This window comes from Acanthopagrus latus, chromosome 6, assembly GCF_904848185.1.
Source record: "Acanthopagrus latus isolate v.2019 chromosome 6, fAcaLat1.1, whole genome shotgun sequence".
NCBI lineage: Eukaryota > Metazoa > Chordata > Actinopteri > Spariformes > Sparidae > Acanthopagrus > Acanthopagrus latus.
In genome coordinates this window covers 29,046,986-29,071,351 of record NC_051044.1, presented here as the reverse complement: position 1 = coordinate 29,071,351, position 24,366 = coordinate 29,046,986, and the positions used below count along the sequence as shown (strand labels likewise).

At 41.7% G+C, this 24,366-nt stretch overlaps 2 protein-coding genes across 3 annotated transcripts in view; both read left to right on the top strand.

The window, feature by feature from the left end:
* The window catches only part of klhdc8a (kelch domain containing 8A), a 41,582-nt gene extending 29,827 nt beyond the window's left edge, over window positions 1–11,755 (top strand). For both annotated transcript variants that reach the window (XM_037101479.1, XM_037101480.1), the window contains 3 exons: window positions 4,938–5,039; window positions 5,217–5,365; window positions 9,426–11,755. In XM_037101479.1, the coding sequence (XP_036957374.1) occupies window positions 4,938–5,039; window positions 5,217–5,365; window positions 9,426–9,479 (305 nt within the window). In that variant the 3' untranslated portion in view covers window positions 9,480–11,755. The remainder of the gene's footprint in view (window positions 1–4,937; window positions 5,040–5,216; window positions 5,366–9,425) is intronic.
* The window catches only part of slc41a1 (solute carrier family 41 member 1), a 42,655-nt gene continuing 27,832 nt past the window's right edge, over window positions 9,544–24,366 (top strand). Inside the window, exons 1-2 of the mRNA XM_037101477.1 lie at window positions 9,544–9,681; window positions 11,181–11,294. The gene's annotated coding sequence lies outside the window, so the exon portion shown is untranslated. The remainder of the gene's footprint in view (window positions 9,682–11,180; window positions 11,295–24,366) is intronic.

Sequence of the window (24,366 nt, the reverse complement as noted above, 5' to 3'; positions counted from 1 at the left end):
GGGTAGCTTGAGCAGTGAAGCTGCATGTTTAAATCGACCGAAGTTCTCCTTTAACAGCGTCTACCAACAAGACGGGTCACACTCTGTGTGAGAGGCAGAAATTGGGGCAAAAATGTCCACAAATGTCTTCCTGCTGCTCATAAATGTTCATTGCTGACTGTATGCTAATAACTGAAGGAAAGTCAGGTGTGTATGTGTGTGTGTGTGTGTGTGTGTGTGTGTGTGTGTGTGTGTGTGTGTGTGTGTGTTTATCAACTTCTCTATTCTCTCATCTGGAACGCAGGAATTATCCCCCTGCCTACTAAGGCAGAAATAGTATCCATGTGTGAAAATTGCATCTCACTGAATTTGTTTTTTCATCTGTTGTTGGAATAATTTGCTTCATATTCATGGTTATTCAGATGCTGTGAAAACAGGAATTCACAAAGGGCCCCTTTAGATCCTCTCTTAGTTCCTGACTTTGTATCCTGTGGCTCCTTACTATCTGGAACTATTTGAAAAAGCACGACAAAGGAAAAAAAAAATCTCGTAGTGGATTGGGTAAACTGACCCTTTAGCATTTAAAGAGATGCTCAACTTGATTATGAATTCTACTTTTTGTTGTTTATCAAACAAAGAAACACATTGATCAGAAGCTTCTATGAAGCACGTAGCACCAAGCAAGAGTAAAAAGAACAAACATACATGATGCAGTCATCCGGGGGCCAACTACTGACAAATGTACTCCACGTTGTCTATATTCCACTCATGTCCTGCTTGAGATGGCAAAACTACCCAAAAGACCACAAAGCAGTTAGAGTGAAGCAGAAGTGACAGTAAAGCCATGACTCTGGGTCGAGATGTAATTACAGCATTAAAACAGCCACAACATAATGGTGAGATTCTGTCCCAAAGGTCAGCCGCATCTGAGATTTCACATGTGACGGACAGACAGAATCCATCAAAGGCCAAGAACCAATCATCATCCTTTTCTAGTTTTAATCACGATGGACAATTACAGAGGAGAGCTGTGGACGAAATTACTCCCACACAGACTACAAAGCCCAGTCTTCAGAGAATCGCCTCATCTCCCTCATTCTATTGTCACTCTGTCTCTCTGTCTGTATCCTTCCTCTCTGTATTTTTCTCTGTCCCTCCATCTTTTTATTCTCCTCTGCAGTCTCCCTCCAGAGCAGAATAATGCATGCTGGTGTTTTCCCTGCATCCTACAAAGGAAATCTTGGCACGAAGGCTTGTGTAATCCCTCCAAAGCAAATAAGAATAAGGTCTGCAGTTGAAAGTCTCAGAGGATTGGACCATAAGTCTCTAGTGTGATGTGTTGACACAACTGTAATTTAAAGAGGAAAATCCAGCCTGTAACACTTTAAGCACTGTTTAAAAAAGAATTACAAGTGTTATAGCAGGCTTCATCGACTTTGTGATGGATGTTGTTTCTTAGTTTCCGTTAGTTCATAAATGGAAAAACTAGATGATATCACAGTATTTTGCCTGTGTCCACTACAAAGTACAATATCAGAAAGAATAAAATAGTCGTTTCAAAATCAAAGTGCGAGGTCTCTCGTGAATCCACCATTTTTCATTAACATCCAACAACCATAAACTGGCAAATCCATTCAAGTAAAGGAAGATATTCTAATATCTCAATCAGTAATACCCTCGATTGACCGGGATGCAGGTATTTGGTCTTAAAAAAAAAGCATAAATCAAATTTGAATTCTGACCTGATGATGGCTGAAGATGGGGATCACCAAAGCCTGAAGGGAAAATGAATCTGTGCACCAACTTTCATTGCAATCCATCTCAGTTACTGGTTTTAGACAGGCAGTTGGATTGTCAGATCACATAATTATGTGATTATGGGGCTCCACGAGTGGCAGCGCTCCTCCAACTGTTACCTGTTACCGTGATATGATAGACAGATGGTTCAACCAATCAAATGGCAAGTTAATTCTTGAAAGTAAATGCCCTTTTCCAGACAGTTTCTAGCAGATCCTTTCCAGATGGTTAGTAAAAAAAACATGACTCATCAGATTACCTGCATACATGAATGGCATAAAATGATTTAATGCTACAGTTATTTAAAACTTTCCAAATGTTATTAGACTCAATGTATGAAAGGATGATAATGCAAAAAGTCATTTCAGTTAAAGAGAGGATCGGGGGAAAGAAGAAAGATAACTGGAGTCTCTGTTGAGTGCTAAGTGAGAGTGAGAGGTTGACCTGAATTCAAACACCCTCAGGGCCTGCCGTTGCTCACTGCTATGTGACTAAGGTACAGTAATCTGGCTGCTTGGGGCAATTAAACGCCTGCATCATTAATGTGAATAATACAAAGGATCCTGCGGTCAAACTCGTCCGAGTCACTTCTCGCACTCATCTCAGCACTCACCAGACACACTCTCTTCTAATCCCTGTCCTCTCTTTAATGTGTAATGTAAAAAAAAACATTTTCCCTGCAGTTACAGTTGGCAGCTGTCATTGCAGTACCTAAACACTCGACAGTGGAGGTCACCTCTGGAGATTGCTGCTGCAGTCAGGTTGATAAATGGGTTGAAAGATAAATCATAAGTAGAATGAAAGTAATCTCTGAACTCTCCTCCCCTGCTGGTCAGGACACCTTTAAACAACAACCACTGATGACGAATATTGATCCAATGTGACTCAGACACGAATGTTCACCGAATAGGTAATATTTTAATGTTTTATTAACGTCACATTAGCCTCATTCGCCAACTTCCTTTCTCACTCTGTACCTGAAGTTATTGCTTCAGTAACAGACTGTTACCTTGAGTAAATTTGTGGATTTCTCTGCGTTTGACAGTGCTGGAAACATTTTAAATTTTAGTACACAATTTTACAATGTATATAACAAAGATCTGATAATATATATAATAATAAATATGATATAATATGATATTTGTATGTGTTGCTGGTGATGATCACTTTTTAACAAGAAACCAAACATTCAGTGTACACTTGTTGTACATTATAGTTTTGACACAAACACAGTTCAAACAGATTAGCCATATCCCTGACCACAACATAAATGCTGGAATCTATTCAACATCTCAGTCTGGTACTACACACCAGTGTGAAATATCTGACAGGAGGATTTTACTCTGAGAGAACTGAGTGGACAGCCAGCTGTGATCTCTGTTCTGTTTTCTTCTGTAATTTAGCCAGGCTGGAAAGGAAAACACAGCTCTTCATTACACACTGCTGCAACATGCAGGAAGACTCACCATCTGGCTACTTATCTCTCTTTCATTCTCTCTGCCTCTATTTGTTTCTCTCCACCTTGTTGTTCCTGCCTCTTGTTTAAGCAAAAGATTGATGATAAATAAGAACGAGAGGGAGAAATAAGGCACAGGAAAAGGGAAGAAGAGAATGAAAAGAGAATAAGAAGACACTGAGGGGGGGGAAGGAAGATAGAAGGAAGATAATGGAAAAATAAGTATGAGAGAAGATAAGAGAAAGAGAGAAACACCCCAAAAAGAAAAAGCAGAGACACAAAGATAAAGAGCACGGCATTTGTTTCTTTTTTCCCCTTGTTCTGTCTCTATCTTCCTTTATACCTCTCTGTCCTCACCCTCCCTCGCTCCCTAATGAAGTTATCTTTCTTCCAGTGTCACGATTCTCTCCAGTCTGGGTTTCCTTCAGATAAACAAGTCCTGGCAGCAACAAAACCTAAAAGTGAAAAAAGAAAACTTCTGCAGACTGCTGGGAAAAGGAGAAAGATTATTTTGATGGCTATGTTTTCATTTCCTCCATTCTCAAGTTCACTTTTTTATCACCTGGAGTGCTTCAGCTTTGAGTATGGAGGAAATGTCACATCTTCTCAGACCACATAAGGGTTGTAGAAAAACTGTCCTCATTGTCAGTAAGTGTTGGATAGATTAGGTTTTTAATGACTTCCACACTTGCGAATTGACTTCTTGACTTCTTGTATTGTCGTTTCAAATATTTTGGTACTAAAGGTCTCAATAAATGTCTCAGTGGTGAAATAAAAGAAGCACTTGCTCACAACTGCACCTGCATGTGCCAGGGTTCAAGTCCCTGCAGAGGGGTTCCTATTTTGGCAGTAGCTGTGTTACGGGTGCAACTATCCTTATGTAGTGAGTCTAACTTTGTGTTGTGTTAGATAGTGAGCAAGGACAACACGTATCTGGTCTCTTACTACCCAACTGCAAGACACCAGACATTGCCACAAACAGCTCTTCTGATTAACAGTATAATGAAAATGAGTAACACAAAGTAAAAATATCCACGCATTCGCTTTATCGCAGGAGCTCTGAACCTCACATAACACATTACGTTTAGATTGGACATTGTATACCTTCTAAATAACAGACTTTTACTCCTATGGAAATACATCCAAATTCCACACAGGCTTTGTGCAGTATCGCACTCGCTGCTTGACTGTAACCTGGTGTCCCTGAAGGTTTTCAGATTAGCTGTAGCTTGCATGTGGCAAGCTGACTTTGTTGGGGGACTTTGTCAAACTTCAGAGGTCAGAATAACCATGTTGGACCCAGAGCCCACTCCTTTCCTCATAGATTCAAAGCTTTCATGAAAAGTATGTGCCCACAGGCTAACAACAGTATCCTCAATTTCTCTCCCTAGTAGCAGTCTGACCCTAACACCAACACTCCTGTCCCATCTCTGTCTCTGTTTGTAGTCTGTGTTTATTATAACCTTTCTGTGTCCTTGCCAGGTGTAGGGGTGTGTGTGTGTGTGTGTGTGTGTACTGTACATGTCCTGGCCGCAGCTGGCTTGTGTGTGACCTGTTAGTGCAGGTCACAGTCTGAAAACAAGCTCAGCAGCATCCTGTCCAGCCAAACCGTGTCTACAGTGCCTCTGACTTCACCTTCAGCTAATTCATAAGCCTGTGCACACACATCTGCTCACTTCAACTGTCATTTAATTGTCTCCTTTAGGAGTGTGGTTGAAGTCGGAGGAGACGGTGGCGATGAAAACAAAGAGAGCTGACTTTGCTGCTGCTTTCCTGCGTGGAAGGATGGTGGTAGCTGGAGGACTTGGTGAGAGGAATACATTGTAAACTTTGGCTGCAATGTCAGTTGATAATGCATTCATGTTGCTAGATTTTATGTAAAATATGAGAAATACCCCATTTGTCAGTCAGTATACAGAAATAAAACATGAGGGAACGTTCAAAGCCTTTGGTATGATATCTTTGCTTTGTGTTTGTTCTCCAGGTCATGAACCCTCGGCCCTGGACACAGTGGAGGCTTTTCATCCTCAGAGAAAGAAGTGGGAGAGGTTGGCTCCCATGACCTTCCCCAGATGCTCCACCTCCTCCATCATCATCAGAGATCGCCTGCTGGTGGTGGGAGGAGTCAACCAGGTACACTTGTGCTCCATATTTCGCATGTACACAGACATAAACAGTACCTAATGATGATCAACAGCTGACCAAGGAAGATATGTGTCAGTATCAGTGTCAACAGATGTTTCCTGCTTACTGTTAAAAGTGACAAGTGTGTCCAGCAGTTTACTTAATTATTTATACCCCTGCCTCAATGTGGAGTGCCCTCCACAGCTGTGAGTGTGATTTTACTCTGCAGTGAAGAACTACTAATTAGGATCGCATATGGAAAAAGGGCGTTATCTGTCGTGACTACCTGCTCATCAGGATCACACCTTAGCAGATCCGTCCCTACCTTACTCACTGCACATGTCACTGTTGGACAGTTGGACAGCAGACGTGTGTAGCACACTTTCCCAGTAATGAGTATCCTGCAGACAGTCAAAGTCTCAGATCAGATAGAATAATTACCTTATCATTGTGGAGGGGTTGGTGTGTCCCTGTGACCCTGTGTTATTGGGGGCAGGACCTTGCCCAGAAGAGTGATACAGAGGTGCCTCCCTAGTTCCAGACCTGGCAGGGAAATTGCCTGTTTAGTGTCTCGTGGCGAGGCCTTGACTCATGGTCCTAGGTGGGGCAGGAAGAACCCTTCATGGGCCTAGCACTTGCAGGGCAATTGATTAGTAACTATGGTCTACCTGATCTGAACCTGAATGGTGCTTTGGTATTGGATCTCTGTGCGAGTCATGAATTGGCCATAACAAGCACCATATTCAAGCACACGGTGATTCATAAGTAACTTCTTACCAGAACACCTTTGACTGATGATTGACTTTGTGGTTCTATCATCAGATCTACAGCCATGTGTCTTGAACACTGGTGGGGGACACTACTGGGCATAACTAGTGAACACAAACCCGAAGTGAAATGGGTGAGCTGGGAATGTCTGGCGGAGGCCCTCTCCCACTTCGATTTTTAATTTCTAATTTATCTCAGGAGAGACTGGGGACACAGAATCCATGTTGGAGCCGTTAATGTTGAGTCGCTGTTCAAGTTGTCATATGAAGGTCATCAATGTGCCTATCATGGCAAAAACCTGAGATCACGCCAGTTTACACGAATGTCAGGGAGGCTTTAGCGGTTGCATAAACCTGTGTTGGGATCTGAGAGGTTATGGGGGAGAAGAACTTTCTTTTGGCTTCCAGCAAGTTTTGTTGGCAACAGTTGGTTGACCCAGGAAGGGAAAGCAGGGCCTGGCTCAGGCAGGCAAGCAGTGTTCAGCAGGGTAGAAGAACTACTGACCCTGACTGGGATTATGATGACAGATAGAAAGAGAACTTTGTGGAACTCCTGAAAGCCACCACATTCTCTGTGGTGGAAACAGAGTTTGAATACTCGGGGGAATCCTCACCCATATCCCTGGCAGAGGACTTTTGAGCACTCGGTATGGACTAGATTCACCCTCAGATGCTGAAGCCTCGGGACATTGCTGGGCTGTCTCAGCTGACACACCTCTTCAATTTCACGTTGGGGTCAATGAAAATGCCTGTGGAATGGCAGACCGTGGCGATGGTTCCCATTTTTACAAAGGAGGACCGGAGGGTGCGCTCCAATTATCCTGATATCACACTGCTCAGCCTCCCTGGAAGAGTTTATGTCAGGGTGCTGTAAAATGTTGCAGGGGAGAAGGATGTCTGGACCACTTTGCTTAGGCTGCTGCTACAGCGGCCCGTGATAAGCAGCAGGAAATGGATGGATCAGTGGAGCTTCATCCTCTGCCAAACAGAAAAGCAAGACACAGCTTTTATTAGCACAACTATTGAATATGATTCAACATGAATTATCTCAAGGCTTCACCCATCCTCCACCTCATCACAAGTATTCCCCCCACAGGACAAGGATTCAGACAACCAACTTAAAAAAACTGTTACCATTTATCTTAATAAGTGAAATATATATATATATATTTTTTAGTTTTAGTTTAGTTTTATCAAATCATGTCATATCATATATTTCTCCAGCAATGTAACTGCATTCATTTTCTAATTGTAAAGTCTCTCTGAGAGATGTCAATATCAGTTGAGGATCAGCTGTTATATACTGCCTGATATGTAGGTATCAGAAAACAATTCTTGCTGGAATCGTACCAGTTTCAAATCTGTGTATCAGTGTGTTTGTAAGGGATTGATCAGAATTGGAAGTTTTCCCATTGAAATCAATCAATATGTTGTTTCAACCAGCTTATTTTCCAAGTTGTTGCACTGAAAGATGAGTGCAAATGATAGAAAGAAAGTTGCCTAATGTGAACATTAAGCAAGTGATACTGTTGGTCACTGTGTCCCAAGAGAAGAAAACAAGGACACACTGTGTCATTAATGCAAAGCACCTGAAACCAGGCCCAAAAAACATCATCCAGTGACAGAGCCACAGTGTCAGCGTTTTCAGACCGGCAGTTTTGGACCTCATGTTTCAGTCCAACCTGCTCATGGGCAACAAAAGCAACAGCAGCAGAGGTGCAGAAGTAGAAGATCGGATTTTGTGAAAATAACATGCGAGCCATAAACTTGGGCACTGCTGAGATCACTTACGTATCATTTAAAGCTCATTGGGATATTGCAGCAGACCAACCAAGAACAGGTGTTTTTAAAGAGACCTGTGCTGCTTTACACACTCAAACAAAATTCTACTCCCATGTGACTATTTAAAGCCCCTTGATTTGGAATGTTACTTATTTCTCTTTAATGAGACTGGCAACACCGCACAGCTGTCATCACATTTGATTCAGTTCATTCAGTGTTGCCAAATCCTGTTGATATCACCTTTTTCTAACTGAGCCCCATCCACTTCAAATCAGTGAAATAATCAACAGTATTCAAACTTTAGCATTAAGTTGTTTGTTTTACTGCACCCCATGGCCTATGACATTTATTGAAGCTCAGTGTAACACATGAATGTTAAACCCTGAAACATGCACACAAAGAAAACAGCAGCCAGATATAAACAAAAATGATCCTGCAGTGTTGAACATTTATCACCTGTAGGTGGCAACAAAATTAATGAAAACTGATGAGAGAAAGAATGAATAGCAAACGGACCATAAACTTGTGGGATGATCTGTGGGGAGGGTTTCTCTGCTGCCTGCAGCCTGTCTGTGTGACTGTGTGTCAGCTCATCTCAGGAATACATATGTTAAAACACAATCACAAATAGCAGTGAAACTATTTCTAATAGATCATCAGTATTGTCAGGGTAAATAGTACAGATGCCGAAACTACTGCTATGGATTGCCAGCCGGTGATAGAGCACAGTGCTTGGTCACTCTGAGCTCTGTCTGAACAGGCCAATTGAATTATATAGGCACCGAAAAGGAGGCGGGCAGCATTAGGTGCTTCGTGACGATTCTGCTCGTGTGCCTGCCTGCCGGGATATAGACAGGGCGGAAAGAAGAAGTCAAATTAAGCGTAAAATATAAAATCGTCTGTACAGCGTGCCGGTCAGTGCCAGCATAACATGTCCATGCACAAGCTCTGGTGTCTGTGGTCAGCAGTTTAAAATTGAATACCTGACACACTGATTTAAAACAGTAGTATTAATACAGCAGCACATTATATGAGATATGCCCTGAAATGTAGTTTTAATAAACACCTCTCACAGCCAATCAGACACAAGATCGTTCATTTATTTAAGATGAAGTATAAGTTTTCTGCATCAAATGTCAAAAACCAACTAGACCTTAGTTATATATTTTGTTGTGTACTTCCCACAATGATCAAACTCAGAGAAATCCACAGGCTTACTCACGGTAACAGTTAGTTTCACGGTAACTCCCAGGAGAGAGTCAGAGAGCGAGGAACAACGTCTGCAAATAGGACAAAACATAATGCGGTGAATTTGAATACATTACCTCAGATGTGAACATTTCTGCTAGAGTCATGTAGCAACTCGCATGATCCCATGCTACATATGTCTTCTGTTTTGTATTGACAGCATGAATTCTATATCAAGTGTCTAAGGTATCAGTATAGAATTAAAGTCGGGAAATGCTTCCAACTGTTGACCAACAGTCTTTTCTTTATTTCTCCCTGTCTCTCTCTCTCAGGTTCCCAGCTCTGCCCATGAGATCCTCTATGTAAAAGAAGAAGAGTATCTGTAGCCTGTTGTAATTAACACCAGGTGAATGCAGCACATCAGTGATTCCTCTTCCTCTTCTCTGTCCAACCCTCCTGAATTTGACTGCGGTGCAATATGTAGAAACACCAGAGAAATGGAGTCAGAGTGAAAGGCCCTGTTTCTGTGATGTTATGTTACAGAGAACAGTGCCCCCTGCTGGGCTGGACTGACACTGAGACCCACATGTAAGCACACACATGCACAATGGAGGAGCTGGCTCTTTCTTTCTTTCTACCGAGTTCTGTTTCTTGATACTCTTAGTGTGTGACACTTCTGCGTTGTATGTTGTCCTGCATACATGGAGAAGAACTTTTGTAGCTTCTATGTCTAGTAATGTAGACAGGAAATATATTGATGACCTATTTTATGGCATATATGCATTTCAGTTTTGGTTTTATGTCTTTGTGAGTGTGTTTATTTGTGTGCAGCTTGCCAACAAGTGAGCATTTGTAGGTAGTGGGATTTTAATTTAACGACAGAGTGCAATAATTGTATATTATTTAATATAATCTAGCAAAAAAATATGAAAACCCACTAAAAGGTGGGTAATGTTTATCCCCATTGCCGGAGTAAATCTTGACAATGTTTCTGCAAAACACAGATATGTTAAAACTTCTTATTTCTTTAGGTTCCATTTTCAATGTCTTGTTGTGACACCGTTGTGCTTTTGCTCTGGTTAGGGTTTAGCCACAAAAACTACTTGGTAAGGTTAAGAAAAATCATGTTTTAGTCACCACAAACATGCTAGAAATTCTGCTGAAGTCTACTTAAAAATACCCAGCGGTTTCACACTGACAAATGTTGAAAAAGTCTTTAACTGCGGTCACTGGCCTCTCCGCCCTCTCGCCTGCAACTCCACCACCAGCCCCTCCACCTCCTCATATGACAGTAGGATCATAAACATCATCTGAACACGACGCAACACATTTTGTCACACACAAATACAAACGCATCAGTGGTTTGCAGAAACGTTTGCTGCCAACATTTTCTTTTGTCGACTGGGCTGTAATGTATGTTAAACTGTACTGTAACAAGATTTGCACTAAAGCAATTAACACTGAGTGGGAGTTGACTTCAACATCAATAATTTTCGAGTGTAATGTGTCGTAGTAATTACACTGAGAATGCTGTACTATCACTCATCCGTGCTGTTGCAGTGCACATCTGTGGGTGTGATCATATATATTATTTAATACATGAAAAGAAACTATATTAAATGACAATATGGTGTTAGTTGAAGTAATTAGCAGACTTCTGTTAAAGACAAAGAAGCAGATCCAGATTGACTTTAAGCGACTGTACATGTTATTCCTGCAGCAATACAACCTCTTTTTGTTAGTGTTTCATCCGTGCAACATGTACAGTGTTGTAGTGATCATCAGTTAATAACACCACACTCAGGTTGTGCTGGTACCGACTTGTTTTTGTGACTTCAGTGGCGCTGACTGACCATTATGTTTGCTTTCATAGTAGTCAACGCGATCTCTTGTCTGCTGTTGTGCAACAGGCACCAAGCTGTGAAATATTTCTTTGTATGAAATTTCTCCTCTGAAGATTTTATTTCATGCTGCAACATGATCGATATCTGACAGTCAACCATGTCATGTGATGCTGAGGATATGCGTAGTCATATGCAATGGAATAAATTGGATTTGTGGTTTGTATTGCCCTTCTTGTCCACTAGATGGCAGTGATTGCACATGAATCCACACAAGAGCTTGCCATATCTTCACTGGCGACAGCATTGTGGGATTCTCTAGAGCGAGCATACAGTGAAAGTGTATTATTACACCTGCAGGTATGTCAGATCATTTACTTATTTTTTTTATAGCGATGACACTTCCTCAAGTTAAGTTTAATTATTCATAAACTTTGAATATGACCTGATAAGTAATGCAGCGATAGGAGAGACTAAATAATTGTACTTTTGTTCGTGCATGCAGCTGTAATGATGATTGCTGACAGTGTATCGTGATTGGACAGGTTACTGTTCTTACTTAATTATCACATACCATAGAGATGTTTGTTTTTTGTCTTTTGAGATCGATTTCTGTGGTGAAACAAGCTGTTTTAGTGCCGTAAACTGCACAAACCACAAATGTAAGGCATGGAAAGATTCTGTTCATCACAAGCCAAATGTGCAGTCTGTTAGCACACACATTAATCTGGTCACAGCTGTGGATTTAGGTTGCAGTTTTGCACACTAACATCGGTAAAAAAAATAATAATAAAACGCCTGTTTTATGTTTAAACAGCTCACACTGTGTGTTTGTGGCTTTTAAGATATCTTACAAACATCCAGCTTTCTGATGAATACTGTTGTGTTATTATTGGTGATAGCTAATAGTGCTGCAGACTGATGGGGGTCAATTTTATGCATATAAGTCAAAATCACAAACAATATCCTCTGTCCTTAGACCCTCCAATAAAAACCTTGTAGCTGGGAAAAAAAAAAAAAAAAAAGAAACCTGATGTCGGTATCAGTGACACAATCATGCAGTCATCAACTGCAGCTATGAACTTAGAATGCTTCAACCTCGCAACATACTGAACTTACTGCTGATCTCAAGACAGTCAGGATCAACTGGTACAAATGATTCAATTCTGTCAAGTCTACATGCAACCATCATGACATTGTGGTCCTGTGTTCTCACCTGCTATCACTGTGGTCACAACTGAATTATTTGTGAAGCAGTCTACTAGCGGAGTATTTAATCTTAAAATTGAATCTGTCAACCTCCTCCAGTGATAAATATCAGAAATGCTTAAAAGCTGCAGGTTAATTGATGCTAAAAGGTCGTTGACCATCAGAAGTGATTGACAGGCTGCACTAATGTTTTATATAATGTAATATAGCAATATCCCTGCACTCACAACGTTACAGCCAAGCCGCCAAGCTAATGGTCGCTAGGCTAGGCTAGGTGCTGCCTTCTCAACATCTCTGCTGATTTCCTCTGTGAGCCTCTCTGCCCACCAAGGATCGGCACTTGCTCCATAAATGACTCGAGCCCACACACGTAAACCCATTTTAGACGTCGGCCGGCCTAAAACGGGCAGATTGCTTTCAGGTGAGGCTGGCTGCATGTTTGTGACTGCTCTCTGTGGCCTCTGTATTCCACCCTGTGTTTTTTCCACATTAACAGAGTAATGGTCCTGGCAGAGCAGCAGAGAGACACAACGGGGACGGACATTAGCTCCAACTAGCAAACCCTCAGAATCAGCAGTGCAGATCATGACCTGAACCGTTACATAAAGGAAATAAACTCATCTTTTATGTGTACAATGGAAACAAATGTGACAAAGAGGTGACCATGACCTCTGAGCAGAGCAGAGCAGGATTTGGGAGTAATTTAGACCAAAGATGGAGAAACAGAAACCCTTTTGATTGCTTGCTATTGGTAAGGCATCAAACGTTAACGGGCAAAAAACTGATACCCTTAGTATGGTTTTAATACACGTCTTTCTGTTTTTTTTCTTGGACATCTCAGCATCCGCGTACTGCAATATCTGCTCCATATCAGCTCTGAGTATCTTTAACACACCTGTGTGCGTTATTGAGTTTGACAGAGCACACAGTATGAATATATGAACTGCACCAGTACAGCATGGCTGACCGCTAACAGGTCATATCTGATCTGAGCACAGGGTTTCCCAATTCGTTACATAATCGGTGGTGGTCGCACATTCAAATGTTTTCTCTTTAGCAGGAAAGACACTGTGTGTGTGTGTGTGTGTGTGTGTGTGTGTGTGTGTGTGTGTGCGTGTGTGTGTGTGATAGAGAGAGAGAGAGGGTGGGTGCACGGTGGTGGTCGCACATTCAAATGTTTTCTCTTTAGCAGGAAAGACACTGTGTGTGTGTGTGTGTGTGTGTGTGTGTGTGTGTGTGTGTGTGTGTGTGTGTGTGTGAGAGAGAGAGAGAGAGAGAGGGTGGGTGCACGGTGGTGGGCGTAAGGGCAGTGGGGTCAGGTAGTCTGGTCAAAGTGCAGGATGGACGCCGTTATCTAACCTCCCTCACTTCACTCGTATACTTTATAATAAAGAATTAAGTAAGAAATATAGTTCAGAAATCAAAAGCAAACCTACTGAATCTTGTAATAGTCTGACATAATGACTACTGATTACAGTGATAAATCTGAGCGCCTCCCATCACAGACGTTATGTAGAAGGCGTGAATTTAAGTTCAGGGGATTTTTTTTTTTTGACAAACAAATAGAGAACATCCTGCCCACGTGGAAAAAATGAAGATACGCACAGCAAACAGATTGTGTATGTGCACAGGACGCTGGCACTCATCAGACGCTGTACTCAAGTTACTCAAGTACAGAAATATTTTTCATCAATGTGAAAGTAGTCTTTATCCAAAAATAACGGCACTGGCATTGTAAATACTGACACATTTAAGTAGGTGTGACGATCAGTGTAGCAGAGCAACTGTAACCTGCAGAGACTCAAGTCTCTGCACATTGATTTGATTGCTGTAACTGAATTAATAAACACAAAGTGGATCTGTAGCAGCTGAGCCTCACACTCCTCTGAGCTGAGACTCATTATTTTCATCCCCATTCTCCAGTTTTCCATCCCTGCATGATGGGACGATGTCTGTTTTCTTTAATGGGTGAACCATGTGCTGCCTGCAGGAGGTTACTCTTCACCCACCCACACACACACACACACACTCACACACACTCATATACCAGCAAACATATGAGGACACGGCGGTTAATGGGTAAGACCGTTGGTTATTCTCTAACACCGCACAGGCTGAATTTTCTTCCATTTACATCAGGTCTCAAAGTCGCAGAGTTCCTCTTTGAATAAGTTACTTTTTTTAATCGTCACTCTAGTTTTTCCATGTTTCAGACTCTCTACCACGAACACTGGCAGCGTGTTGAGCTTGCTCATACAGCCATTTGAAAGGTTGCAGCTCATTCATTACAAGAGCCCGGGGTCACAGGTCACAACATCCTTTTTTTTTTTTTCTGCTCTCGTTGATGCCATTTTCCAGCCGTGTTCCGGAGTGAAGTGTGTGTATTGTGATATTGTGATAGAGGTGCTGTAACATGCAACTCTCCAGATATGTTCAGAGCTGAAGGATGAGACAAGGTGCACAAACATGAGCTCGAGGTCAACCGCGCAAAGCTGCTATCAGCTGAATGCAGCCTGTTTAAAGGACAATCCAACTTTACAACAATTCGAATAATATTTTTGTAGTCTCGGTCAACTATTTCTGTTGGTCATCATAATATGACAGTCACCAATGTGACCGCTGAGATCGGGGGATAGAGTGGCATTACTACAAGTGGGAGAAAAAGAGGAGTCAGACAATCAGGTGATGAATAAGTTTAGCCAGAATCTGAAAAATAATTTAAACGGAAGCAAGCACACCCCAAATGCTGACGATGATCCACCGCACAGAAAACACCGCTCACGCAATACTTCAGTAAGTCGGCTTCGTCGGTCTGTAAACCCGACAGCCACCAGTGGACCCAAGGTGAGGGTCACGGGGATAGCCGAGCCAGCACGTCTGCTATTGAGCTAATCTGTTAGCACATTAACGGCCAGCGGACCGCTGCTGGCTGTGACAGACAATCTGAACAGATCTGCTGAAATACAAGGTGACGGACAAACGCCTCAACAAATGTTCTGTTTCAATCAGCATCGGAGAGTAATTTATACTGAAGGGCTCCTTAATGTTGTTATGTCTGCATGAAAATTCATAATGATGGTAGGCTGGCTTGCTGCAAGTCACTTGTTTATCACTTGTTTTTTTTTTTTATATATATATTTGAAATGTTGTTATGAGCTTTCTCCACTGCTCAAGTTCATCTACAGTAAGGAGTCATTAAGTAGACAGGAGTTTTATAACATGGTTATAAAACATAAGCCTACTGATGCCTTCAGCTGTCACCGTCACTCATGTCACTCTGACAGCAGTGTTGAGTCACCCATGACAAGGTCACATGACGGGGGCATATGGCACCCTATGCCCCGCCCAGTGGGATTTTATTAATTGGATTTTGGGTTATTGCAGATTATAACCTCTGTGGCAAACACAAGTTTATGATGCTTGCTGTTAAATAACCCTGACAACCTCTATGGTGTCATGTCTATGGTGTCATAAAAAAAGACATCTAATCAAAAACCCCTTCATTAAACACACACAGACTTTGAGACGAGGGAACTGGAAGTGCAAAAATGCTAAAACACTTCCAGGATTTAGGAAGTTTACAGGAAAGGTAAAAAGGCATTTGTTCATATTTGAGCCTAGTTGTGACAAAGTTGCACTCTCTGTCATTCAAGCCAACATCTTTCCACAATATACACTACCAGTCAAAAGTTTGGACACACCTTCCCATTTAATGATTTTTCTATATTTTCATGACTATTAACATTGTAGATTCTCACTGAAGGCATCTATGGCAACTATGAATGAACATGTATGGAATTATGTAGTAAACAAAAAAGTGTGAAATAACTCAAAACATGTTTTTTTATTTTAGATTCTTCAAAATAGCCACCCTTTGCTTCGATTACACAAAGGCACAGCGGGTGGAACCAAAGATCTCATATTTGGACTCATCAGACCAAAGCACAGATTTCCTCTGGTCTAATGTCCATTCCTTGTGTTTCATGGCCCAGACAAATCTCTTCTGCTTGTTGCTTTTCCTTAGTAGTGTTTTCTTAGTAGCTATTTGACCATAAATGCCTGATTCACGCAGTCTCCTCTGAACAGTTGATGTAGAGATATGTCTGCTGCTAGAACTCTGTGTGCTATTCATCTGGGCTGTAATCTGAGGTGCTGTTAACTTGTGATTTCTGAGGCTGGTGACTCAGATGGACAGATCCTCAGCAGCAGAGGTGACTCTTGGTCTTCCTTTCCTGGGGCGGTTTTTGCAATTTTCCGGACTGACTGTCCTTCAAGTTTTAAAGTAATGATGGACTGTCGTTTCTCTTTACTTAGTTACTCTGCTTTGTCTTCAGTGATCACCTCGTTGAGCTGGAGTTCAAAACTACAATAATAAGACCCAAAAAGCGTCCTCATCTCAAAGATGACGTGACTGGATGATGTTAGTACCAGCACCTTCTCCCCGGGCGATGTGATGACCGCCCGGAGAATGAGGAGAAGTGAAAACTCAAACTCAGGCCTGTCGCAGTGTTCTGCCTCTCCTCTGTGTGTAGACCAGAGAGGTTGGAGGCGATGGGAGAGAGCGTGGGGGAGTGTGTTCGGTGGACAGCCATTCATCCTGAGCTAAGGGAACGCTTCCAAATCTCCCCCCTGACATTCTTCTGGGCTCAAAGAAGCCCCGGGACAGAAGTGGCCCGAAACTGGCACAGACCGCCCCGACGTTGCCAGGGACAGCCACTCTGCTGAGGCGTTGCTGGGGCCCAACGCTGTTTTTGTCTTCCGTTCTCACCTCACTTCCTGGTTTGGAAAGGGAGGCCGGCTGATCATTAACCACCAGAAGGACCCCATACTACACTGTATGTGGACACGTAACCAGGCCTCAGGACAGGCTTACATATCTTTATTCAGTTAGCTATTTCTGTCTTCACTCAGTGGCACAGGTTTTCTTTTTTTTTTTTTCCACTCTGAAGCAAACATCCATCCAGTGTGTCATCAGACAGGTTTTTTTTTTTTTTTTTTTTTACATAGAGGAAGGATTATTCAAGTGAGCCGGGTTACAATGTTCCATGTCCCATTGCTGCAGCTTAAAGTGTACCTTAAAAAAGTTAAATTTTATCTTAGAAGTGGATTGATACTGTCATATGGACCCTGATGGTAAACGGACTGCACCTGCCCAATCCCAACACACCCCTTATCCCTACCTCTAACTGTATTTCCCCCCCCCCCCCCCCCCCGGAGACAAATAAAGTATTTTGAATTGATTAGCCCAACGTTGTCCCAGTTCTGGATGGGATAGGAGGGTACGTTGAAGTGTTCAGCTGTCTTGATACCAAATCCGGGTTCACAGAGTTAAGCCGCAGGGTGGTGTGTTGTGAACTTCAAATCCCTGCTGATCAGTTTGCCAAAAGGTGAAGCTGCAGTGTTGCTCTGCTACTAGCATGCTGGTCCTACCAGTGATTGTTTGTCCTTGTGGACAAATTAAAAAAACCTAGTTAACAACAAGAGGCATTTCGTGTGTAATATATCAAGTATTTAGTGCCATCTTGCATTGAGGTTGTACACTGCAACACTCCTTTGCTCGCTCCTCCCGTTCCAAAGACGTTGGAGAGGTTCACGAAATTCATTTTGTAAATATGGACAACAAAGTCGAGTATTTCTACTAATTCTAATGATGGTGTAAAAATGTATTTAGTTATTAAGGCTATAAAACTATTGGTTAGAACCAAAAAAATAAATAGGATCTCACATGATGGAGCAGTGTGGAAAATATTGAACTGATTGATGAGCAGACTACTTCTCAGTTTATTTGTCACACTAAGTCATTACTTTGTCTCTGGAACACTTACAGCCCTCAATATCTTAGTTAGCTATCGCTCCATGTGTTCTAAATGACGGGCTGCGGCTACGCTGTGCTAACATTGAAGGGGTAGAGCCAGCATCTTGTTATTGGTGGGATGCTGGTTCGATTCCCTGGTCTGCATGTCAGAGTGTCTTTGGGCAAAATACTGAACCCCAAATTGCTCCTGATGTGTTGGTCAGCACTTTGCATGTCAGCCACCACCATCACTGCATGAATATATGAATTACTATAAGTCACCTGGTGGTTGGTCTTAATGTGTCTGTATTTTTCTGTTTAGTGTCTGTATACGGTATATTTTCTTACTGAATTTAGAGTAGAGGCTTATTAGGTAAACGACCACTCACAATTACCACCAATAACACTGTCAATAAAACACATGTTATCATTGTTGTTTTATTTCCTATTGATCAGTCAGACCCCAGCACAGTAAAGCAAGTATCTGTGAAGAACCCAGCCTCTATCATCCTAATGACAAGCAGCGGGGCTGTTGAATTTGGTTCTTATAGAAATGTTAAGCTAATGTACTGGTGCAACACAAAGTGAGCTGGTGGTAAGTTTGGGGCTGGTAAAAAAATAGTCAGCATATTGCATCAAAATCATCTTTTTTAATTAGGTAGTGTTGTCAGGCCACATTACCTCCTCATTCATGTGGATGTGTGTTTTCAACTTATGCCAGCAGCAGCAACTGGTAGGCAGAGACCAAACTGGAAACAAACAAACAAACACATGAGGGATGGATGAGGGTAATAAGTGTCACCTCCCATCCAGGACAAATGTATTTCTTCATCGCTGCAACATTTTTTTAAATCTAAGTTAAGACTGAGAACCACTGAAATACAACTGATTACATCATGTGTTTGTTTTGTTTCAAACCCTTGAAAGTGTTTTATTTTGCCCAGGTTTGTAGGCAGCTGTCCCAGTGGTGTCCCAGGAAATCAGGGGAAAACACTGAACTGCCCAGTTTTTCATGCTTTCAACTGGAAATGAGCATTGTCCGAGGATTCTTTAGTGGTTTTGGAAACTATTTAACTTCCATGAATGACGCCAGAGCCACAACAAAATGTGCCTGCCATGAATGCATGTGTGCACGCAAGCGCAAAGCACGGCGTCCTGATACAATCCTGAAAACTCGTATTACATTTATAGTTAAGCATGTTCTAGAACACAGCTTTTACGCTCTCCAGTGTCCTGTCTTACTGCGATTAAATTAAATACTGTATCATGTATCACTGTATCGTGTGCTCAATCCAAGAATGAATCCTCTTAGCTCCTGAATCCTCTTAAGGACAACCCGTGAGTTTCCACTCAGCCTGCCTGCATTCCTGCAGGAGCGCCGATCGTGTGCGGCACCAAGCTCCTGTAGCATCTAGAGATACACCCACAGAAGGATTCGCATACAAATACGATGAATCAACCCCTGCGAGATAATAAAGTGATCAAAGTAGCAATCTCATTCCATCTTTTGAGTCAAGACAATCTGGGTATTTCCATACTTAACGGCAAGAACTACCACTAAGAGAAAATGTTTAATTATTCTTTGACATTTCGAGGGCGCCATTTCCCTGATGCCGTGACATCATCAATGTAATAAGGGCATTTCCACATGTCACAGGGGGAAAAGCAGAAGTCTAAATAATAAAATGAATGACGACTGAATTCCGCTCAGTTGCTTCAGCGTTGCTTCTTACACACTGAGCAGACAAAGTGCAACGCTGGCAAATATATCAAGTTGTGTTTTTTGCCATCTGACAAATGTAACTCCAATATTCCAATATAATCTCTTTTTTTTAATGTTCTGTTTTGGTTTCCCACTAACAATATCTAGCTCTTCAGCCGCTAAATGCTCCACTGCTTTCGGGAAAAAGACTTTTGTGCCCATTTAGCCCATCCTCATCAGAAAAATGTCGAGGTTGAATGTGAAAGCAGCTCATTGCGACATATATCTACATTGATTGTTAAGCGTCGACCTCTAGTGGCAGTTGTAATTATTACCACAGCAAAGCAGGAAGTCAAGACACGTTTTTTTTTTTAATCTTCTTTACTTACTCAGGGTAGGTCAGTTGAGAGCAAGCTCCCTTTTCCAATGACACCCTGATTACAAAACACTTGAATAACAAACACAGTATGATCATAATTCATAATTACATTCAGACTGCAGAACACTGAGCAACAGGCATTCGAAACTATCTAAAGAAATAAGATGATCTAGTCCAAGAACACGCTGTGAGTCATTCCACTTCTGAGTTGTTAATGTCCCACGTGAAACCAAAAGTCAGCGGTGAGTTAATTTAACCTAGTAACGTGGTTATCTTACGTCCTGGACTCATCTTACGTATATAATGTAGGTACGCACATAGTTAAAGAGGCTCTGTGGAACTTCTGAATTGTGCTGGAAGCCGCTTGTTAGTTTGCGATAGACTGAGTTTCTGTACGAATGAAGCCACTGTTGCTCTCTGTTAACAGAGCAGAGACACCGCACTGAAACGAGGCACTCCAGAATGTGTCACGTATCGCATCCTTTGGAGCGTCGCGGAGAACCCAACCCGAGAGTTTCACAAAGTTTCACCGATCACACATGGCAAAATAAAAAGGTTATACACGTAGTTTGATACAAGTTGTTACATGGAGCCTCTTAAAGTGACCCAAACCACAAAGTCTTCCTAACCCTAACCAAACTGACACTGTGTGATGAAGGTCTGGTGCACCTGTTGCTGGTACGCCGCAGCGGTCGATGCAGTGAGGTTTTGGGAACAGTGATGTGTGTAATTTTTGGGGGGATACTTGCAATCAACCTATATCAGTCATATCGGTACGAAAATGTTTTGGTTCATCACGCACAGGTATCTAAAATGTGATTTAGTGTGTTAAAATCATCACATCACATATTATGTAAAGGTTACGTGTAGGACGTGCAGTCTGGTCGATCACACCTGTTTGAGTTACACATTTGTTCAGCCCCGCGCTGCTGCCGTCCCAAAGGAAACAAGAAAGACATAAAACCTCAGTTAGACTGCTGCCAGTGGGCGTCTGTACATTTTGGTTAAATAATACATTTTTTCAGCTGATTTGCTGCCAAAACCATATCCTGTCCGATCAATGAATGACAGAGCTGCTCTGTGACTTTTTATTTATACTCGTTCAATGATTGCGAATGTGGAGGGTGTGTGTGTGTGTGTGTGCAAGAGAGACAGGGACACAGGAACATTACCAGACAGATGAAGCATCTGGGCTATTCTTAGAACCTGGATGTTGGATTGGTGTTTTTTACTGAAATGGAAAAATGTAGGAGTTCATTGCCTAACATTTGAATGTAAATGCCGCTCAAATGTTAAAGGGCAGGGTGTCATTTTAAAGCCTTTACTTAATTTGAATTTACAGCTGGCGTCAACATCGTGTACTGATATGTGCTGACTTAGATCCCAGGTCTGTCCCTCGTCTTTCTCTGTATCCATGAGATATTAAGGTTTTTAAAGAAAATAACTTTTTACATTAACAGCAGTAAGATGGCCCCTCGTGTCTTGACTCAGCTCCACAAATATTAACAAGTGAAAAAATGAAAGAATTTTTTAATTCACAGAAATGTTCCCTTTAGATGCTTGTAAGATGATTGTTCTTTATACGGCCTGTAACTGCTTGATAGGGGCCAACTGACAGGTTGTTAAAACGCGCTGTTTTCCATCGCGGTGACTGTAATCAGAGGAAGTGGTTTCACTGATTTATCTGGAAAAACGTCACAAGAAATCCACGCAGATGTGAAACAGAAACTTCCTCTCTCTTGTCTCTCAGGCAGCTGCATGCAGACGTGTTTAAGAGGAAAAGAAGCTCCGGTAAATTGTGGCAAAACAAAAAAAACAAAAAAAAAAAACGTGTCCAACACATATTTGCATGCGTGAGTCAGAGGAATATGCAAATGCTTAATTGCAGTGCGGTTATATGGGCACAGACTGTGAGCAAGTCACAACCTCCAGTCACCTACGCATCTGGCTAAAACCCTGCAAAAGCACCCAGAGACCACAGTGTGACTGACTCTCATTCCCGTCATTACTGGCTGTTTACGCTGCGTGCAGGCTGCCTCAGCTCACCAATGTGCCAGCTTTCGGGGGTGGGGGGGGGGGGGAACGTGGATGGATTGTGACCCTCTGCTCTCTGAGGGATGCTGGTGCCGCTGATAATGAGCCGAGCGGCTGTATGGCAACAGGCGAACAGCACAACAGAGCTGCAGCTTCTCCGGGGACGTTGTTAGTGCCGCTGCTCTCCTCGGAGGCAGAGGCAGCATACAATTTATCCAACATGCAAAACACACACACACACACACACACACACACACACACACACACACACACACACACACTGCAATCCCTTACTGAAAAACAGCTCCAGTAGTACATAATAATATGCAAATATTACAGCTCATCACGCACAGTAACATTATAGAAATAATTGCCGGGACCACATGAGATTTAAAAAAGCAATAAAACTGTATTATGATAAAAAAAAAAAAAGAAATTTAAAAATACGTTGGCAAGGCAAGACCAGATTTATGCTCTATGTGTAGGGAATACATATGAGATGTATGGTGACAATAATAAGGGCTTAAAGTTGCTACAATTAGCAATGTTTACTATAGATCAAACTGTGGTGTAGTGTAATGTGAAATATATTGCCTCGAACAAACCCAAGGAAAATTTAACACACAACCCTATGGAGCGCTCTTGATGCTCTCGAACAGTTTGACTATAGTGATACTCAGGGTTATTAATTGTTATTCGCATTACTCATGCAGCACCCGGCTCAGTGACTTTTACGGTCTGAAGTCTTCGTCGACCAATCAATTGATAAAAAGGACGCCAAAATAATATCATAGTACTGTTGGCCAGACAACAAGCAAACAACTTTTTGAAATGCTTGTTCCCTGAGTTTGGATCAATCAGGACAATGCTGTGCTGAGACATATTTCCACGACTTACCCGGCAGTCCGACTTCCTCGCTCACTTTCACCTTCTCAAACAGCCACAGTTTTCCTCTCCTCTATTGCCCTATTGAAAAACTGTTTTACACCTGCAATGCAGATGGATACTTCTTTTCCAACAAATTAGCTCTGGTGGTTGAACCAGTTCAGTTCAGCACATCCATTATAATAAAGGAAATGCTATCAACAGAGAATATTGCACATGCAACCTGCAGAATATGACGTGCCCACTTCGGTTTGCACTTCAGATCAACAAAAAGCACTGTAGGTCTTTAAACACACCTGAAGCACATGACACAACAAATATTACATGGAAATCTGAACTATGATGTTGCTGTAACAACTGCAGTTACTTCCATGTTCACAACGGGCAGTTGATTTGCATTGGAAAAATATGTGAAATTGACTGATTTATATTTATTTCTGACATAAAAGTAACATTTAAGTAAAGTGGTCTGAAGTATATGTGATGTTTCTGCAGTTATTATATGTATTATCCATCCAACAGTGACACCTTGGACTAACTGCTAATTCTGGGTACATGTGTTACTAGGATGTGGCCTTTAAAATGGTCAGTTAGGTCTTCAACCTGACATCAAAGGGGAAATCTGAAAGGATTTAGTTAAAAAAAAAAAAAACATTCAAAACTGTACTTAAAGCCATCGACAGAATGTGAAGATATAATTTTGTGTTGTTTATTGTGTTGCGAGGAAGTTAGCATGCTAACCAGCGTGTCCTGGTCTGAAGCCCCTGTCCTAGCGGTGTAAACACAAACACACATCTGGTCCCCGAGCTTCCGGTCCAGACCGCTAGATGCACGGCCTACTGAGCTAACTGGCTAATGGCAGCTACAGTTAGAGGCAGCTGGTGGTTGCTCAGGTGATACTGTATGCTGCTCCTTACCTGTTTACCTTACCTTACCTGTTTTGAGTATGGATTTGACAGGCTGTCACTTCTTACATACTGCTCCTTTAAGTTTGTTATTAGTGACATGTGAACGCATCAAAAAAAAAAAAATGTTTTAGATGAATGATATTTAATTAAAGGTTTATTGAATATCCAAGTAGATATACACCCATATATCCCAATAACTCTAACTCACTTTATTTTACTCCATTAAAAATAATATAATCAACTTGTATGAGTGCTTCAGACAGTTCTACCCAGAACTTAAACATGCATCAGGTTCTACTAGAGTGAAGAGAGCAAGAAAAGTGTAAGAGACAGGTGAAGCCACTGTGGGATTCAGTGTTGAATATGGGTTTAAATATGAATATTTTCTTTCAATTTTCAATAGTTTTTATTTAATTTCATAATAAAACTGAATTCAAAATTCTCTCTTGTGTTTTCAGGTCATTTCAAAACTTCCCCTTTATGTAAGACCCATTTTCAGCGTCTGTGGAATCAGTGACTAA